At 43.2% G+C, this 19,736-nt stretch overlaps 1 protein-coding gene and 1 long non-coding RNA gene across 9 annotated transcripts in view; one reads left to right on the top strand and one right to left on the bottom strand.

The window, feature by feature from the left end:
• The window catches only part of MEGF6 (multiple EGF like domains 6), a 236,829-nt gene that overhangs the window by 63,254 nt on the left and 153,839 nt on the right, over positions 1-19,736 (bottom strand). For all 8 annotated transcript variants that reach the window (XM_030537922.1, XM_030537925.1, XM_030537923.1 and 5 more), the window contains one exon: positions 15,512-15,634. In XM_030537922.1, the coding sequence (XP_030393782.1) occupies positions 15,512-15,634 (123 nt within the window). The remainder of the gene's footprint in view (positions 1-15,511; positions 15,635-19,736) is intronic.
• Positions 4,711-8,127, top strand: LOC115637083. Its single transcript, XR_003997143.1, has 3 exons — positions 4,711-4,820; positions 6,599-6,737; positions 7,468-8,127. It is a non-coding gene; the product is annotated as an uncharacterized LOC115637083 (long non-coding RNA).

Consider the following 19,736-nt stretch of genomic DNA (forward strand, 5'->3'; position numbering starts at 1 on the left):
CTGGTCAGGTGGTTGATAGTATATTCCTACTGCTATACTCTTATTATTCAAGCATGGAATTTCTATCCCTAGAGATTCTATGGTATAGTTTGATTCATTTAATATTTTTACTATATTTGACTCTAGGTTTTCTTTCACACATAGTGCCATACCCCTACCACTCAATTCTCAGCCTCTCCACTGAGATGAACAAGGATACTAACAAATGTTTGATTGGATATGTGAACATCTTTTCTGTAATAACTGAACTGAGAAACCTGCTCATTTCATACAGACCACCAAAAAACTATCCAACTGCACTGACTTTTGATCACTACACACCCAGGAGAGATTAAGGGTCGGTGGGGGAGGGGAGGCATTACACATGACACTTTAGAGTTGTGTGTGTGTGGCTGGTCCTAAAAATATAAGCTATAATGGAAACCCAGAAAGAGTTCCCATCAATCAGTTTGCAGAAGAAATTGCTGTACCAATAGGGAAGAATCTTATGAGGAGACTACCACAGTCCCTAACTAAAAACACCTCTTCACAAACCAGCATTGCTCAGGTAATCACAATTCTTGAGCAGCCTCCGAAGTATTGCTAATCAGTCGACCCTGGAAGGCTAATGCCAATAAAACTCTGCCTGTTTTTCATGGGATCCCTATGTTCCTATAAAGTTCTCTTCTGTAAAAACATATGCATCTCTGGCAGACACTGCAAAGTTCCAGCTCACTCATTTTTAAATATTACTATTTTATAATACAATTGCAATAAGACAACATGCAGCAACAACAGCACTTAGAATCCCCAGCTCTATTTATCCCAGGATCTCAAAGGGCTTTATAAACATGAATTACTGAAGCATCTCTATCCTCTTGGTGATACACAGAAAAACAAACATGACTAACCCCTGAAAGGAGTGGGACTCAAATTCTGGCCAAAACTCCAAGTGAACTGAACCTCTGGGAGGTTCAGAAAGTTCGTCTTGCTCTTATTAGGCTGAGGATACTGAATATCTCATTTACTCACCTTTTGGTGCTCTACACCAGTGGGCCATGAGCAGGCTTCTGGGGGTCCACCAAGCAGGGCGAGCATTAGACTCACTGCAGCCCAGGGCAGAAAGCCAAAGCCCCTCCCTCGCGTGGGGTTGAAACCCAGGGCTCTGAGCCACACCACTCAGGGCTGAAGCTGAACCCTAAGAAATGCAGCTTTGCGGGGGGCCCTGTAGCAAGGGGCCTCAGGCAATTGCCTGCTTGCTACCCCTAATGCCAGCCCTGGTTTTTATATGCAGAAAAACAGTTGTTGTGATACACATGGGCCATGGACTTTTTATAGCATGCGGGGGGGGCTTAGAAAGAAAAAGGCTGAGAACCCCTGCTCTATACGTCCTGCTTAGAAGGTATGTCGAGTGCCCCTCTTAGCTTGAGCTGAGGTGTTGCAGGACGCCTCCCTCATCGGACTGGGGTAGGAGTGCTATAAGGCCCCCATTGGCCTCGGCAGTGGGGGGAATTCAGTGCATATTGCAGTTGTAAATTGATTTTTCATTCATTATTTATAGCTCACTTTGAAACACAAAGACTTTCTCCTATAGAAAGGGTTATGAACAGCTGGAAAGAAGGTCAGAGAACTATGTCCAGAAAAAAAAGGCTAAGAAGTTATATCAAATGACAACTCTTGGCGTTTATAACTTGTAACTCAAATACAGGATAGCTCTTTAGCTCAGCTATGAAAAATGACCTCCGAGGTTGGATGTTTACGGTAAGGAAACAGACCTCTCAGACTTGTTCAATGCCTTTCATTTTCCCTCCCAATTAAACCCATTTAACCTGCACCTTTTTAACAAACAGTTTCTACTGTGGCAAAGCAGACCGATGAAATACTGAAAGCTATTTGATTAAACCAGTATATTTTTTTACTAGAATGCTAGTGAAACCCCAATATTATTTACTGTGCAGACGTTTGATCCAGGATACACATGGAAAAACCACAAAAATGTTCTGATTTTTCTACAAACAATTCTCCAAACCGAATCTGTTCAAACCAGAACTCAGGACCTCTCTGATGCAAAACAGTTTGAACTTCCATTTGCATCAAGGCAAACATGAGTTTCTGATTAACTAAACAACATTTTTGGGAATAAACAGGGCTGCCCAGAGGATGCAGGGAGCCTGGGGCAAAGCAATTTCGGGGGCCCCTTCCATAAAAAAGTTGCACTACTTTAGAATACTATATTCTCGTGGGGACCCCTGCAGGGCCCGGCAGCTGGGCAAATTGCTCCACTTGTCCCCCCTTCTGGGCAGCCCTGGGAATTAAATTAACTTAATTGGGTCAAAAATGTTGCAAAATGCTGCACGGCACTGGAGCAAGAACTATCAGCCTGGGTTAATTTTCCTGATTTTTTTTAAATTTCTTCTACTTTGACAGAGGCAATAGAAGTAGTTGGCATTACTGAAAAATTATAGTTACATTACTTGAGTTATAACAGAGCTGGGTGGTAGCCATTGTAGATGTTCTGGTATATTAAAATGTTTAATAAAAACATATTCAAAATCTCTATAAATAATGCAGTTATAGTTCTGGGTTTTTTTAAAAATCATTAAAATAATGCTAAACTCAGCCAGTACATTTCTCCATATGGGAGAAACACAAGGCCAAAGTTTAAAATCCAACACATCTGAAGTCCAAAATAAGCTCACAGTATGAAACTATTCATTAGAGTCTGGGGTCTAAGTTGTCTTCGTGACCCATCAATGCTATATACCAGATTTTTAAAGATTTAAAACCTAAAGTCAAAGTTCTTGTTGGCTTTCAAATGAAAAAAGACATCACACTGTACTGCCAGCCCAGGAGAGAGACGTCCTCGAAGACAGCCACACAGCAGCAACAGCATGGGCAGCAGCAGTGCAGGCTTCCCAAAGCAGATGTGAAAGGACCACTTCTACAACTAACAAAACCAGGTTTAATCTCCCATGTCCATTTGGTCCCTAGCCTTTCCACGGAGACTGGCCAATCAGATGCCAAGTGCTAGTAATTGCGATTGTGGATTTTTGTGATGGGGACAATCATCCGTAATGAGGCAGAGTAAAACTTCCAGCATATCACATGTACGGCATCCAAGCACTGTCAAATGGCAATGACTATCCGTCACGATAAAGCTGGGTTGGACACAAGCAACTAGTGAAATGTTATACATCCCATTACCAAGCGACTGACCAGCAAGTCCTCCTTGACAAAGGTTTTTTAGAAGAAAGCCCTTGTAGGGTGACCAGATGTCCTGATTTTATAGTGATTGTCCCGATATTTGGGTCTTTTTCTTGTATAGGCTCCTATTACCCCACACCCCCGTCCCGATTTTTCACACTTGCTGTCTGGTCACTCTAAGTCCTTGGAACACTGCCACCATATCTTTGCCATGGGGGATAGAGCTCAGTGGTTTGAGCATTAGCCTGCTAAACCCAAGATTGTGAGTTCAATCCCTGAGGGGGCCACTTAGGGATCTGGGGCAAAATTGGTCCTGCTAGCAAAGGCAGGGGGCTGGATTCAATAACCTTTCAAGGTCCCTTCCAGTTCCAGGAGATAGGTATATCTCCTATTATTATTATTTATTTATTACTGGAACCAACTATGGCATGAGGATGGGCTGTGAAGTGCCTTGACACCTTATTGCAAAAGCCAGCTCAAAATGTTTGATGAGACCTAATAAAAGCCAAAAGGTGAAGCAGCAGGAATGTTGGGCTCTTACAGGTATTTTATTTTATCTCGTTCTCCCCAAAGTGCAGTACATTGTGTTAGCAAACTTATTGTTAAAGACTAATAATCCCATCTGAACCTCATACATTCTGACAGTGGACATGCTGACTAAGGAACCCTAGTGTTCTATTTGTGTTAACCATACTGGGTACTTTCCAGACCAGTACAAGTAACAGGAGCCAGGCGTCATTCTCCGGCAAGAGGCATATGGACAAGACAGTGGTGGTTGGCATCACTGACTGTTCAGCACAAAGTAGTTTATGGTGGAAAGGATCAAAGCAATAACATTATATTGCTTTTAATATATACCACCCACATTACACGGAATAGCAGCAGTGCTCTTGGATGCCAGCACTAAGCTATGCTAGGAAAAGAAGCAGACTGGTTTAATTTAAGCACCGGGAATGGCAAGAACTAAAGAGTAAGAAGGAAAAAAAAGAGGAAGCTGTTTAAAGGAAGGGTCATTCAGTCCTGGGCCTCCTTAGGATGCTATCTCACAGAGCAGTGAGCGAAGGCTAAGAAGACTCATTATTGGTCTTATTTGAATTAGTAATCCCTTTCTTTACAAAGCCACACTAAAACAAATTTCCATTCCCAGATGCTTTCCCTAGCTGGCCCTTTCTGTGACAATGCTGCCAAACCCAGTGTCATATTGTGTATCATGTGGATTTGTGTGAGAAAAACTCGACAGATTTTCCACAGATGATATTTCACAGCTTTAAAAGAGACCAAATTTCTTCCACCCTCTCTGCCTCTAAAGTGAGTTTTGTATTTGGGAAATGTTCTGGGCTGACAGCCCTAGAGTCCGAGGTCCTCAGCTGACCCTGAAACAGATACAGCATGGACAGCGCCAGTGTTTGCCGCACATGGAAAGCCACGTCTAGTCTGATAATACAATGGACTGAAGCAACTGGCAAAGCAGCACACTTCAGGCTCAGGCTTGGCAAATGCATGCATCTGCAGCTGAAAGTCAAACCGAGCCCTGGTGGTTACAGGCTGCAGTCTCGGAAGTGCAGATGCCAATGGAAGCTGTTAGAAGTACATCTCCCTTGAAGGTCGCTCCTCCCTACCTCCCAGAACACAGAGGGGTAAGTGAAACATCCACTCCCATTCATTCACTCTCTAGATTACCTGCTGAGACTGCTCTGTATCCCATTTACCAACCCTGACTCAGCTTTGATTCAGCAAAGCACTTAAGCAAGTGCTTAATTTATATGCCTAAAGTTAAGCACATTGTAACAGGGTAGCTGGCCCCTTAAATGCAATCAGGCCCAGCTCTCCTGTTCCCATCCAGGTGTAAAAAGCAGGGCAGGTCTACCTCTGGGGAGTTATAAATGAGGAACAGCCCAAAGGCATGTGATAATTCAGAGTCCCAAGAAAGAGACAGAAAAGTCAAGGGCTCTAGAGAAGCAGAGAGCTCAGGAGAAGAGCAAAGCTGGGATGATATCTGCAGGGAGAGGATGCCACTGAAGGAGGGAGCGGTGAGAGTTCCCTAGTTGGGCTGTGGAGCCAGAGATCAAGCTGGTGAAAGCAGAAGGCAGAAAGACAGTGTGCAGGGGTCACCTACAAACTTCCCCAGGCTGGACAGCCATGGCCAGAGAGGGCTGAGAGCAGCAGAGGGAGATGTTTGCTGGCCCTCTGAGGACCAGACAGGGCTGGAGGCTGGGGAACGATAGAGGGGTGAGCCCAATGATGTCTCTGGGCAAGAGCAAGAACTACACCCGAGACTGAAAACGGGAGGAGAAGCACCCCTCCTAGAAGGGCTGGAGTGAGGCATGGTGAGAGATGACAGGCCCATACCTGACAGTCTAAAGAGATGCCAGAATCTAAAGCAAGGCACGAGAGCTGCACCAGAGCACCTGAGCATGGTAAGAGATGCCATGGCAGTGTCTGGTGTGCTGATGGTTTACTGAGACTTGAAAGATTCCATGTACTGTTGGGATTGTCTTGGGGAATTCCAGACTATGGTTGTGGGGCTTCTGCAATTAATTAACCCTGCAACAGGCTACTTGTACTTGGAAACCTTGTGGGGAGTTACTGAGGCCACAAGGGAGTGCCATGAAGGCAGTCACCCTGAGACACACATGCTTAAGTTCTTTGCTGAATCGATGCCTAATGTCACATACCTTAGCAAGTTGGTGGTCGAGGCAGAAACCGAATCTGCGGCCTTGACTCAATATCCCCTGCTCTCCCTTCTCTCTCTCTTAGGCACTATTTTGCTTTCAAGTCCAGCTGACTTGCCATCAAAAGTAACAGGAAAATGCTTAAAACACAAATGCAACCAATCCAAGTAGTCCGTATGGGGGTTCACCCCCTAACTCTTAATACAAAACCTTCTACTCCAAGAAATCTCTAAGTGGTAAACATTACTGTGCATAGTCAGGGTTAAATTTTCAAACACATCTGTCTAAGTTGGCCATACAACACACGGGATTGCAAAACAAAGCTCTAGGCAATGGCAGCGCATGCACTGTGTGTGCAACTTCAGCAACACACAAAACATCAAAACACAGTCCTTCCATCCAATCAAATAAAGCCCTGGTATATTTGATATTTCTTCAACTAACATACTCTTAATGATATAAATAGGGATAGATTGTGTAATCTAAGTTCCAACAATCTCCAGAAACATGCTGTGTGCTAATAAGGACCATCTCTGCTTCCTGAGCCAAAGAAAGCAATTGGCTCAAAGTAAATCCCTTGTTTTGCAATGGAATCCAAAAAAAAGAAGAAGAAAAAAAACCACATGCTCTGAAACAGTATAAAAGAACTGAAAGATGTTTGCCATCCCCTCTTCCTATCCATTTCTGAGTCCGGGACAGGAGGTAATTTCAGGATAGTGTGACGATGTTCTTTTCTTTAGCAGAAATCTCCCCATTTGTTCTCCCTTCTGTACTGAAGCCGCGTCACACTGGGCTGTCATATTTCAGCAGCAGAAAATGTGCACAACATACAAGAATTTCTTGCAGCCTTGGTACAGATCACACAATGAGCTGTTGGCAAGGGTGAGACTCTACGCTTTCCTGTGCTGTTCTAAGCAGCACACACACATCACAGCCCCAGGAAAGTGGAGGGGGGAGGTGGGTTTAACAGCTTTTGCACCCTCCCAATTCTGGGGTGTTCCATGGCCTCAAGTGACCCTAGCTGAATTTTGGCAGCCATCCAGGACCGTCTGTGTCTGCTCATGGGCAGCAGCGTGGCACAGAATCTCCACAGCGCTGCCACTCTCACCTCACCTGAGTCAGGGCTTGTACAGGGGCCTTCGGAAGACACCTTGTGGCTTTCTCTCCCTTGCTTCCCGCACCTGGGGAATTGTCCCCAGGCCATATCTGGAGCCTTTAGGGCCCCTTTGTCCAGTGTATACGGTGAGAATGGGGTCACAAGCATTTTTCTAGGGGAGAGAGGATGCCTGGTGGAGCAGGGGAGGGAGAGCCAGGAGTCCTGGGTGCTATTGACTCTGCTACTGTCTCACCGTGACACAAATTATTTCATTTACACTCCCTGCGGGGAACTTACCCATCAATAAAATGGGTTTAATAAGAGGTTGTGTTGAGAGGCACAACTGTGAAGTGTTTAGAGAACCTCGGAGGAAAGATGCTAAAAAGGGCAAAATATACATTTTTAATGTAACAGGTGTAAGGGTGTTACTTAGACAGCTATAAATATTAAATTGCTGGGCATCTCATTATGTTATTTCCGTTGTAAAATCTGTTCAATACATTTTACATGTTTCAGAAACCTAAAAGACCTGATTCTCCTCTGCTTTGCAACTTGTCACGTCATATATACTTGTGCAAAGTACACAAGTGTGAACAGCTACAGGAGGCACAAGGCATGGGAAAAAAAGCAGCTACATGTTTCACCTGGTTTCTAGTTCCTGCATCTTACGAGGAAGGATAGGAATATCCATCACAAACATGTAACAGTAACCCAAACAAAGAGCTGAAGTTTTCATCCTCTGCCTGTGCTACCCTATTTGCAGAGTGAGTTCTGCAAGAGGTTTTGAACCTTCAGAGTTAACAACAAACCAGCCTCCGCTAGGGGGGTTTTGGAGACAGGATGTGTTTTAGTCAGTGCCATTGAAGAATCAACAGCTTTGTGGGTTTTGTGGTGATAGGAAAACATTCAGAGAATTGGATTCATGGGTTGACATATTTTAACTAGAAACTTCATAGCAAGATACTCTTTCTGTCTCCAAAATACTTTCTGGCACTGCATTTCTGCTCACAGTATTGCCAACAGCTTCCTAAAGTTAATATCCATGCTTAACAGTGGCTCTGGACCACAAGACTCCTGGGTACCTCAGCTCAGAGCTCCTTTAGGAACCAATATATGTCCCATGTTTCCTTCAGCAGAATGGAATATGAGGGAGTTCAGGGGGGAGAGAGAGCTCGGTGGTTTGAGCACTGGCCTGCTAACCCAGGGTTGTGTGTTCAATCCTTGAGGGGGCCATTTAGGGATCTGGGGCAAAATCTGTACTTTGTCCTGCAAGTGAAGGCAGGGGGCTGGACTCAATGACCTTTCAGGGTCCCTTCCAGCTCTATGAGATAGGTATATCTCAAATAAATAATAATTATTATTCATTCTCTGTTTCATTATGATTCATTTTCTATAACTACAGGAATTTTGTGCATTAGTTGCACTGAGACTTTTCTGTGCTGCAACTGAAAGATATCCCATACTGAAATGCAGCCCACGTGCACAAAGAAGTGACCTGATCCCACTTACTATGCACCGATAAAAGTCCCATGAACTCAAGGGGAGTTTTGCCTGGATTAGTACAACACTACTGGGCCCAGGTCATTCAGAACATCACTGCTATGCAACCCAGATCTTCCTGCTCCAGAAGCACAGGCTCCTACATATCTGAAATATGGGAGAACTTCCTTCGGCCACTAGGCAATACAAGGTCTATGGCACACAGCTGAAAAGTTCTGATTCCATCCAGTAGAGTGCAGCGGTACAGACAATATACTATATGTGGGTAAGCAGTTCATTACAATAGGTTTTAACTGTGGTTACTGTTATACAGGACACTGAATGTCTTGGCAGACAGCAACTAATACAACTAGAAAACATTCCCTCACCAGTTAGATACTCAATTTCCTAATTGCATCCACAAATGTAGCTTGCTGTACCCTTCTTTTAATGTGTGTCCACACAAGCATCCAATCTTGGGATGCAGCTCTGAACCAGCTTCCAAATCATGATGTTTGCCTGCCCTTGGAAAGGATCCACCATATGTGACCAAAAGTGTATCTGCTGGATTATCACTTAATTTGGTTTTTATGCTCATCTCTTTCACTCAGTCACATAGTTCCTCTACCTTCAGGTACACCTGGCCTTGCAGACTTTCACTTATGCAGGAGAAATTTTCTCTTCCTATATGGCGCTGGAACCGGGGAAGAGCTTGTTAAAGAAGAAAACTAAAGAATAAATTAAGGTTATTGTTAAGTGAGCCCTCAGGTCTGTTCTGCTGCAGACTACACACTTTCCTACAGCCCTCAAAGAGCCAGCCCTGTAACACTTGTCAGGAATATTGGTTTAATAAAAACCATGTGATTGCAAAGATCAAGTCATAGCAAAGCCTCTGACTTTGCAGGGTAAATATTGATCTAGACTGAGCACTGGCGGAGTGAACCACTTTCATGTACTTGTGAAAACACCACAGAAAGCAGGCACATGTTCAAGGACCAGGGATTATTGCAAAGTGACCCACTGAGTGAATACTGGCTTGATTGCTTGCATTTTCCAGACTTCACTGTGTTATCAGTCTAGGTATCAGAGTGCGGTGAAGGAATAGGAAGCCTCTGCACAGTTCCCTGGAACATACTTTGCCTGATGAATAAATCTTGGGAGAAACAGTGCCCCTTGACCACCTCGTGTTCACAGTGCGGGGTACTTTCTGTGGGTTGTTTTTTTTAATTGAAGGCATGGACTATTGTATGTTTAAGTGACTTCTGCAAACTCAAAACACCTCTCAACACTGCAGCTCAATGGCTGTTCGTGTCTATTAAAGTGGTGTTAGCAACTGGATAGTATACAGCTACTGGTACCAAGAGAACCACAACACAAAGCTGATGGGGTAGAAACCATCCACCAAGCAACAAACACTGGGACAGACACACTCATTTGGCAGGAGCATTCATGGCAGGAGCCAAATGGAGGCCTAGGAGTGAAGGGAAGGCAGAGTCACAAACACAACCTCATTTACTGCGCATGGAAATAAACCCGACTTCTCTATTCCATTCTGAACTTTGAAAAACTCCCATATTGTCAACTTTGATCCTATTACAGAGTTAAAATGAGTGTATTGTACTTTCTTCTATCATGAAAATGTGTAAGGCCAAAAATCATCAATCCTAAAATGAGAATGCTGTATCTTTATAGCTGTTCTGCCAGCCCTGACATCCAGAGATCTTAGAAGCTACCCCAATACCTCCCATTAGGTCAGGTTTAATGGATGGGGACACCTTAATTCTGGTAGATGAGCTCCAGTACCATGCATCTTACTGCTAATCCTTCCTGGGAAGATTAATGCAGAGCAGTTTTGCAGCCTGCATAGGCCTGATTGGATTCCCACTGGAATTCTTTTGCATAGATGTTCCATACAAGTAGTAAAGAGTTTCCTTATAGAAGAAAAGCAAGAAGGTGTGGAAAATCCATTTTAGTTAATTGAATGTTTCAGTTAATGATGATCATCCCTCATATGTTTTCTTTTGATTTTGGGGGCCTTTGTGCAGAGAGGTTAATGCTTCCAAATGGGAGGGTTCGCTTTTCACTCTATAGTATTCTTTGTTCCATGAGTTAGAAGAAACAGTAACACTTTAGGCCACAGAAAGGGAATTAAATCATTCAGGTAACAAATTGTACATTTACACACGTAACAGCAGCATGTACATACAAATGGATGGTTACTGGTTCAAGTGGTTACAGCAATGGACTGGGAGACATTGGCTTCTTCTCTCTGTCTGCCATCCCTTTGCCATTGGATTTGTCCCTTGCAACACGACACTCCACGAACTGCCAATTTAAATGGCTGCCTCCCTGACAACGTTAGAAATATCATGATGTGGTCAGTACATTTGGGGGTGGGGTTTTGGAGTGCACAGTTGTGGATACGATGTGTAGCATGGGAGGAAGAGTAAGTTAATAAATGTTGTACGTAGGATATATATAATGGTGCAGCATGGCATAAAAGATTTATGGCTTGATTTGGGGTTGGCCACATCAGTCATCACACACACACACACACACACACACACACACACACACACACACACACACACACACACACACACTTCGACAATTTTTTTAGCAGTCTTTGGTCTGCCAAGTCTCGGAATCCCCTTCACCCAGGAATTTGTTCCATTTATGCGAATATTCACTCAAAGAATTTGCAAAAATGGCAAATAGCATCCCGCAGGAAAAGTGAATTCAAAACAGCAGAGCAAGAGCAAGAAGGCTGACACCAACCTCAAGGCTGAGCTCAACAGCCAGCAAGGGGAGCCAAGGGGAGAACTGTTAGAAGAGACTGGCCTGGAAACCACCAAACGCCAGCTATCATGTCTGAAATACTACATATGCTCAGAAGGGGATGCCTGGATCTGCAGCAGCCAAGTGCCTGCATGACTGGACTCTCAGAGGAAAAGGTAGATGGGGAATTTATTTCACAGCCTAGTTCCACTGCTAGATTCCGAGTGCTGCAGATCCAGCGTGTTGCCATTGTTCTAAACATGGCTCTTTGTAGCTGATGGGACAAGAGTGACCATTTCACTGTGTGCCCGAATATGACTGCAGTGGGGTTCTCAGAATCAGGCGCTGAATAAGGAGCCATTCTTCATGTGGTTTGAAGACTCCACTACCCCTCTGGAGCAAAAGCGCTGCACACTTCCCTGCTTCAAGGAAAGGCTATTTTTTAATATTAATTATCTCAAAGAAACTCCTCAATACAAACCGTTACATCTTCTGTTTAAAATCCTGTCTCCTCATTCCTCGTGCATTCCTGAGCTAGCAGCAGGCTGACCTTCAGTGCTGACCCTCCTTCTCCTATCTCAGGAAATGAAAGATGATCTCTGGCAGGGGGAAGTACTCATAAAACCCAGCCATCAATAAAAACTGGGGTCCACCAGAAAAGTCCAACCCCTTTATTGCCCTTAAAATGTGTCTTTTTGTGTTTCCAGGATGTTGATTCTCTCCCCCTCTGCCTCATTAGTGGTGATATGACACGGGGAGAGTTTTATGTCTAGCAGGGGAAACCCCTGAGTGCTGTGCACATGCAGGGAAACTCAAGCTCTCTGCATTTAAATTACATAAATTACAGCTACATGAGTAAAATCTCCTATAAAATAAAAGAACAGCAGAATTACATGGGGTGCAGTCTTGGGGCCATTTGCATTTCTAATAGAACATTCCAGATTTTTTTTTAATTCACTGAGAATGTAGACTCAACTCTTAGTCCCTGACTGGGTACCATTCTGCTCATGTTAACAGTCCATAGAAGAGAAGTCCTGCATGTAGTTTATGCACAGCTGGAAGTAATATATTGTGTTTACTGCAGAGTGTGTTCTGAAATCCAAAAACCAGGGATCCAAGAAAACCCAGCACCAACAGTTGGGATCTAGGTTTGAAAACTATATTGAACTAGGAATTGGATTGGATTACTGAAGCCAAATACATGGCACCTTTTAAAGATTTCAGAGCATTAGGGAAGGAGAAAAGTTTCTTTAACTTTTGAAGAACTCTTTAAAAATCTCTACAAATGTTTCACAAAATGTCGAACATTTTGGAAAAGTTTTAGCAAGAACTATAAAACTCCCTATTTCTCTGGCTCCTTTCATCCTACTGTAAATTTAATGCCATAACTTCTAACAAAACACACAATTAATTCCAGAATACAGATAGCAACTTCTGATGTATTCCAGGAGTGCATGCATGTTATACGCAACTAAAAATGCACCTTGTTCTCTGGAGTCTTAACCAGAGATTTGTCTTTCTTTGATTAAATCCTAGGGACATTAAACTAAAGAAGAAAGAAAGACAGACCCAACTAGTTCTATCTGACCCAAAAATGGGCACTCAATTTTAAAAAGTATAAACCAATTCAGAATAAACTAGGGATGCAACATAGAATATGTTAGAAAGCACTTCTTGTGCTAACTTCTTTCCCTATTTATTGTAGCTGGCTGATAAAGGCTGATTGTAGGATGGAATAAAAAGTCTTATTTTTCTTGAAGAGCAACAGAAACTTCCAACAGATGTTTCTGCTTTTAGATCAATTGTAATTTTATGAAGAAGTTTTTTTTTTCTCTTTCAAACAACAGCAGGCATCAGAACTCGAGAGACCTGCTGCTGCTGCTAAGAAATATGCTGGCTGGCCTCACTGCCACACGTCAGGAACTAGCAGGGAAAAAGGATCCAAAAGCAACTAATTTCCCCATTCGCAAAGAGAATCAAAACAAAGTGAATGTTGTGATTGTTCGTTTGACAGCCCTCCTGAATGTTAAAGCTCCACGCTTTCTGGGTCTGGGCTGTGTCTGGAAGCGGAAGAGCCAGATTATCACAAGGCAGGTTGTTTTTGCAAAATTTCCAAACTGAAGGAAGTATCTGAAGTTTCACTACAAAGACTGTTCCAGTGACATTGTCAACCCAGTTTTTATTCCCGAGATATTCAGCAAAGAGTAGAACCTTCAAACTCTTTGAGGTTCTCCCATCGCTTCTTTAGATAACATCAGATATGAAAACAGTAAGAACCCCAGTAGCTGTATATTAAACATATTCTGTTAACTTTCACCCTTTCCACTAACTCTCATCTCCCTTAAAAAATTATTGTTTAATTGGTCCTATATGTGTAGATAATTTGAGCCAAATACTGCAAACCCAACTTCATCCTTAAGCAGGGAAAGCTCTCATTGACTTCAGTGGGGGCTTTGTTTGTGACCGTCAGAACTGCAGAATTTCATCCTATAATTTCCCCAAAAGATGGGATATGAATCAAATGCAGCCCAAAAGCCTCACCCATGAATGGAGAAAGGCACCGCAGGTTGTTTCCTTGGCACAACACTATCCCCTCATGTCCAGGAACTTACTCCTCCTTGCCAAGAACTCCTTAATCCTTGGCTCAGAAAAACTTGCCATAACAGGGAGCACAAAAGCTCCAACGTTTTCCACATATGCTAACTTGATAATATCAAGAGAGAAAATTAAGGCCCTAAATCAAGGATTGTTTTTCTTTGATGTGCTGCTGTATAATTAATTTGTTACTAGTTTAAAAAATTGATTCGCTCACTCAAAGGAGATTTTGCTTTTTTTCAAAATATACCTAGTCCCTTTTTCACTCTTCAAAACTCCTACTTTAGAAGGCTTTTTGGTCATAGGCTACCTGCCGTTAGCTACTAAGTCCACTGATGTGTGCTATGAACTCCATCTTCAAAACATTCATAACACACGCAGAATGCAGGAAGGTCAGCTTGTCTATACACAGTACAGCAACAAGACAGTCACCTCCCTGTCATCAGTTCAGGACTCTTGTTGAAAGTGACCAAAGTCCTTGCCATCTAATATCTGACCTGTGGATCTAATTCCAAGCGAATAACTCCCCGCATCAACTGGCACCCTACGGGCACTCAGCACAGAAGCCAAAGATTGAAAGAGCCATGGGGATCAAACCCTTTCTTGTCCCAACAGGTGGTCCCTTGACATCAGCAATATCTGGTTAATAAGTGGGAAAGATGTTGTGAGGCTTTGAGATCCTCGTAGACTTGTTTGGAATATCGTTAGTATACAGCTATAAGGGGAGGGATAGCTCAGTGGTTTGAGCATTGGCCTGCTAAACCCAGGGTTGTGAGTTCAGTCCTTAAGGGGGCCACTTAGGGATCTGGGACAAAAATCCATCTGGGGATTGGTCCTGCTTTGAGCAGGGGATTGAACTAGATGACCTCCTGAGGTCCCTTCCAACCCTGATATTCTATGTTTGTTTCTATCAAGCAAAAGGTGCAATATATAGTCAATGTAAGATACCATCATCGAACTGAACCTCTTATGTAATACTGCTTGACAGATCATGGCTCTGCCTGAGTACAACAGGTTTCTTTTTTCTTTCTCTAAAACGCTTTCTCCATTGCCAGCTGGATTCATCAGCATCCCAAGCACAAACGGGCCTGCAACTCTCAAACACCTTCTCACTGTACCTGACTTGGCTCCCACATCTTTAGAGTGTTCACTAATATTTGGTTTTGGATTAGACATCCTTCAGAACAGATTACTGTACGTAATGACTGGGGTCAGCCTCAAACCCAAGCAGGGCACACATGGAGCTAATCTTGTTGGTTCTGAGGTTAATAGGGCCACAATGACAGCATTAACGAAAACCATCATGCACCATCTAGGCAACAACAGTGCATTCCATGAAGCAATGGGCAAATCATTTCAGATAAAATAAGGACTAACTTGAACCTTTTACTCAAATTAACTTAACAAGAAACCTTGTTGGGGAGGGAGTTTGGTGGGGGCAGGGGGGTTGAGATTCAAAACAGTAATTTTGGGGGGTTGGTTGGTTTTGAAAGTGTCATGCCTCATAGCCACTGGACCAGAAGCAGAAACAAACACTAAGAAATCAGCAGTTGATTTCTGTCCTCTCAATATGTCACTGCCTTGCATGGACAATGGAAGCAAGAAGGGTGGGCAGAAGGAAACCATGTTTGTGTTCCATGCAATGCTGCACGGTGCGGGATAAAAAGGAGAATTAGATGCTCTGAAAAAAACGAAAGCCTCAACTTACCAAGGCAGGTCCCGCCATCAGTGTGCAGGCGAAAGCCTGGTTTGCACTCACAGTAATAGGATCCCAGGGTGTTCACACATCTGTGCTGGCAGCCCCCGTTGTGAACTTGGCACTCATCAACATCTGCAGATGGGAAGAGGAACAGAAACCTTAGCAAGAAAGAAGTGCTTTGGAAAAATTTGAGATGGAAGAGCTCATAACAACATTTAATATTCATATGCATTCTTTGGTATGCTTCAGGATGAAAATGTGTCCCACAATATATACACACAACACCTCTTGGGCTGTGAGCTGCAGCCATGCAGATAACTCAGGGAGGGAGAGGGAATGTTGGCCAACATCACATGGACAAATCCCTACTTTTATGATGATCTAACTTTTCAAAATGTTACGCACATCTTGTGCACACTTGACTTATCTGTATGACACCCCATGCACACAAGCAAGTCAGGCTGGCACTGGCAAATCTACAACTTGTGTGTGTGCATCAGATGTTGCATGCAGGCTTTGGCAAAGTTGAGCTTTTGTGTCCATACAGGAGATGGGAGGACCTCTGTTCTGAAGAAGTGAGGTTTTTACCCACAAAAGCTTATGCCCAAATAAATCTGTTAGTCTTTAAGGTGCCACCGGATCCTTGTTGTTTTTGTAGAAACCTTAGCATTTCTCCTGGCTGTTCGCAGTCTCCAGAGCTGAGGTTTAACCATTACCCATCAGATTTAACCATTCAGGCCATTGTGAAAATCACAAGGACAGACATGCAAAGAGCACCAATGTACATCACAAGTCATTCAAAATAAACCATCCTTCGGACTAGACTCTCCAACAGTGCTGTCCCCACTAGGGGATCAGTTACGCTGTGCAACTTTCAGATACCTGAATGTCCTCTCAGGATAAAGAGAGTAGAGATGGACTGAATTAAACTACTGGAATACTCCAGCGGGAATCCCATCTCTGAGGTCTAAAGAAGATCTGTACATACTCTAAATCCTCCTTGTTCTCACTCTAAACAGGCTGGGCTATCCCATTCGCTATATACATATTACATTATTTATAATAATGACAAGAGTAAACATCTAACATTTACAGACTATAGCCAAAAAGAATACCTTAAAGCAGCATGTTTAAAATCCCTAGATTCCCTGGAATTACAGGTTGGGATCCTAGCAGGGTTGACTCGGCCCTTCATCTTTCTGAGCAAGACAGACCAGGTTCCATTCAATTTACTTTGTAATAAAAATGGGGCTGGCTGAAGAACACCTTGAATGCTGTTATTATTGAGCTCTTCCATCCCAAATTTTTCCAAAGCACTTAAATTTCCAAACTACAGGTCTCACTTTACCTGTTGTTGCCATACAGCTAACCCTGGAGTGGAAGGTGACAGATATTTAATCTGTGCTCAGTAATTCTACATGTCATTAGAGGCCAGAAAGCAAAGAAAACCATCCTATCCCACTGAAATTGTGTATAATGGACTTGTATGAGGATTTTTTCATAATGTAATGCCATTTGTTTAAAGTCAACTTGACCTCACATCTGAAATGTATGTTGCAATTTTCTTGTCTGCCTTTTCTAGTTCCTTCTAGTGCACAGATATCCATGGCTTTCACACCAAAATAAACTAGGACAAACTGAGGCAAAGCTTTCTACAAAGAGAAACCCATTTGGCCAGCATACCTCTGCGTTTCCATTTCCATAATTGAAACTATCTGGGCTTGAATAAAAGCCATTCTCCTTGCCAGAACAATCTTGATTTTTTCCTCCAAACAATGAGCATTCTTTCAAGGGTTCAAATGTTAACCAATTCATTATTTCTTGGGCACACATCCTATCCCACCTCATATTTAAGACTATAAAAGAAGTAGACAGTTTGTGTTTAAAAACAAGAAATTCATTCCTGTTCCACAATGACTAAGTCGTACATAGTTGTCATTAAATACTGTAGAAACAAAGAAGGCAACCACCCCAGGAGCTTCATGCTAGCCAATGCTATCACAGCTAGACACACACTGAAGGCAATTGCAGGATTCAGAGACACAAGATTCCTTAAGTGAAGAGCAGTTTGTGTTTGACAATATCAGTTAATTAGCATATATATATATAAAAAACTTTCACACACATACATATATACACATACTAAGCTATAGATCAGGGATCTGCAATCTTTGGCACGTGGCACGCCACGATGGGCTGGGCTGGTTTGTTTGTTTACCTGCAGTGTCTGCAGTTTCGGCCGATCGCAGCTCCCACTGGCCACGGTTCACTGCTCCAGGCCAATGGGGGCTGCAGAAAGTGGCAAGGGACGAGGGAGCTTACCCTGGTGAGCCGCATGCCAAAGGTTGCCGATCCCTGCTATAGATCCATACAGAGAAATTACAAGTCTGGATTTCATTTTTCTTCTGTTTTTGATTCCCCTCTTCTCTTCCTACTAAGATGCTGAAAGTCATATTAGTCGAATGCAATTGGCACAGTATAGCGGGAACACCATTCTCTTCTGTGTTAGAGACAGTTGGCTTCTTGGCTGAGAGAATAAACCAATGTACAGTGTTATCATTCAGTTTCTTTTCCATTGCACCAACACGCATTTCATGACTGTTTCGAGGCCCTAAGAAACAAGCCCAGAAATATTTCTATCAAACTGCAACTGAAATTTGAAAATGACAATGAAAAAGAAAGGCTAGTATAACTAAATGCCCTTCTGTCTGTAACAGGAAACAACAATAATCCTTGGAGACTGTTGAAAATGTTGTTAGATCACTTGTTTTTCTAATTTGTAATAATAGGTTCTCAAACCAAAACAAATTCTTCCTTTAGGTAGACTCGCCTTTCTGGAGTAACACTATTGCATGCTATACAGGAGACCATAAAGTAGAGAATTACAATAGCCAAAAACTCAGGAGCAAGATTTTCAGTAGAAGAGTGGTTAGGATAGTGTCAGGTGACAGAACACGGGGAAAAACCATTTGGAAACATACAGAGGAGCATCAACTACAGTGTAGCTGGCCCCACTGAACTGAACAACAAGGAAGATGAGTTACGTCAGCGCGGTGCATCCCAAGACATGAGTTTCACAGCACAGAGTACAATTCAGAATACCTTTCCCCTGCAAGCACCTTCATTACCCTCATGCCAGCAACACACTAAATAACAGAGGTAACTTGGAAGAAAGAGCACAGCAATTACCAAACACGAGGCTGCACGTCCTGTTCCTCAGAGTTGAATGGGAGGAGGACAAACAACACTCCGACCATAGAGAGTCTAAAATAAACAAACTAAAAAGAAAAGATCAGATGGTGACAACTGACCAAAGCCAGGACCCTGGCTCAAACACTAGGTCCAAGGAGAGTCATGCTGGCTATTAGGAACACAGGCATGTGCTGTTCTAGTTTATGTAGGTGGCTTTGGGTTCATTTAGGGAGATAAACAGTAGTGGCTGTTTGCGTGTGTCCTTAAACCACAATTACAGTCCCTCTGTCAAGTATCAGAGGGGTAGCTGTGTTAGTCTGGATCTGTAAAAGCAGCAAAGAGTCCTGTGGCACCTTATAGACTACCAGACGTATTGGAGCATGAGCTTTCGTGTCCCTCTGTGGGGAAACATCATACTCAGCGCTTTGTCATTCAATTTAATTTGAATGTGGATTTGCTTCTATCAGAGCCCACTCACTTTCCCTACTGCACAGACAACGTACAGAGTACAGGCTCTTCAAACCCTCTCTTCTTCCTGACCTATGACACCCAACTTCCCTCTACTAAGCCTGTCAAACCCACCCTCCTCTCTCAGCCTGGGCCTCCCCATTCTTAGTCAGTCTCCCAGGAGCTTTTAAAAGGAAAATGTGAGGAAATAAATAAAACAGTTAAGGCAAGAACTGAATTTCTGTGCACCGGGCTTATGGACTTGGGAGGTTTACAGTGTACAGGACTTTCAGTACACAAGGGGAGAGCATTCCTGAGAGTCCTGCTGTGCTGGCCAATACACTGCCATGGAGATCCCCTGATGGATTTACTCAGCGACAGCTACCGTATCTTACCTCACCCTACACGGCGAGCGGCAGCAGAGGAAGCGATTCATTTTGGATACATAAAAGTACAGTGAGGCAGACATCACCAACCTAGCATATAGGCCAAGCCAGCAGCAGAGTGATATGGCCTGGTTGCGTGATGAACAAATACACGTCAGCACTGAATACGAACAACACTGAAGGAGACCTGCTTGCTCGGGGTTCCGGGA

The sequence above is a fragment of the Gopherus evgoodei genome, chromosome 18 (genome assembly GCF_007399415.2).
Source record: "Gopherus evgoodei ecotype Sinaloan lineage chromosome 18, rGopEvg1_v1.p, whole genome shotgun sequence".
Taxonomy (NCBI): domain Eukaryota; kingdom Metazoa; phylum Chordata; order Testudines; family Testudinidae; genus Gopherus; species Gopherus evgoodei.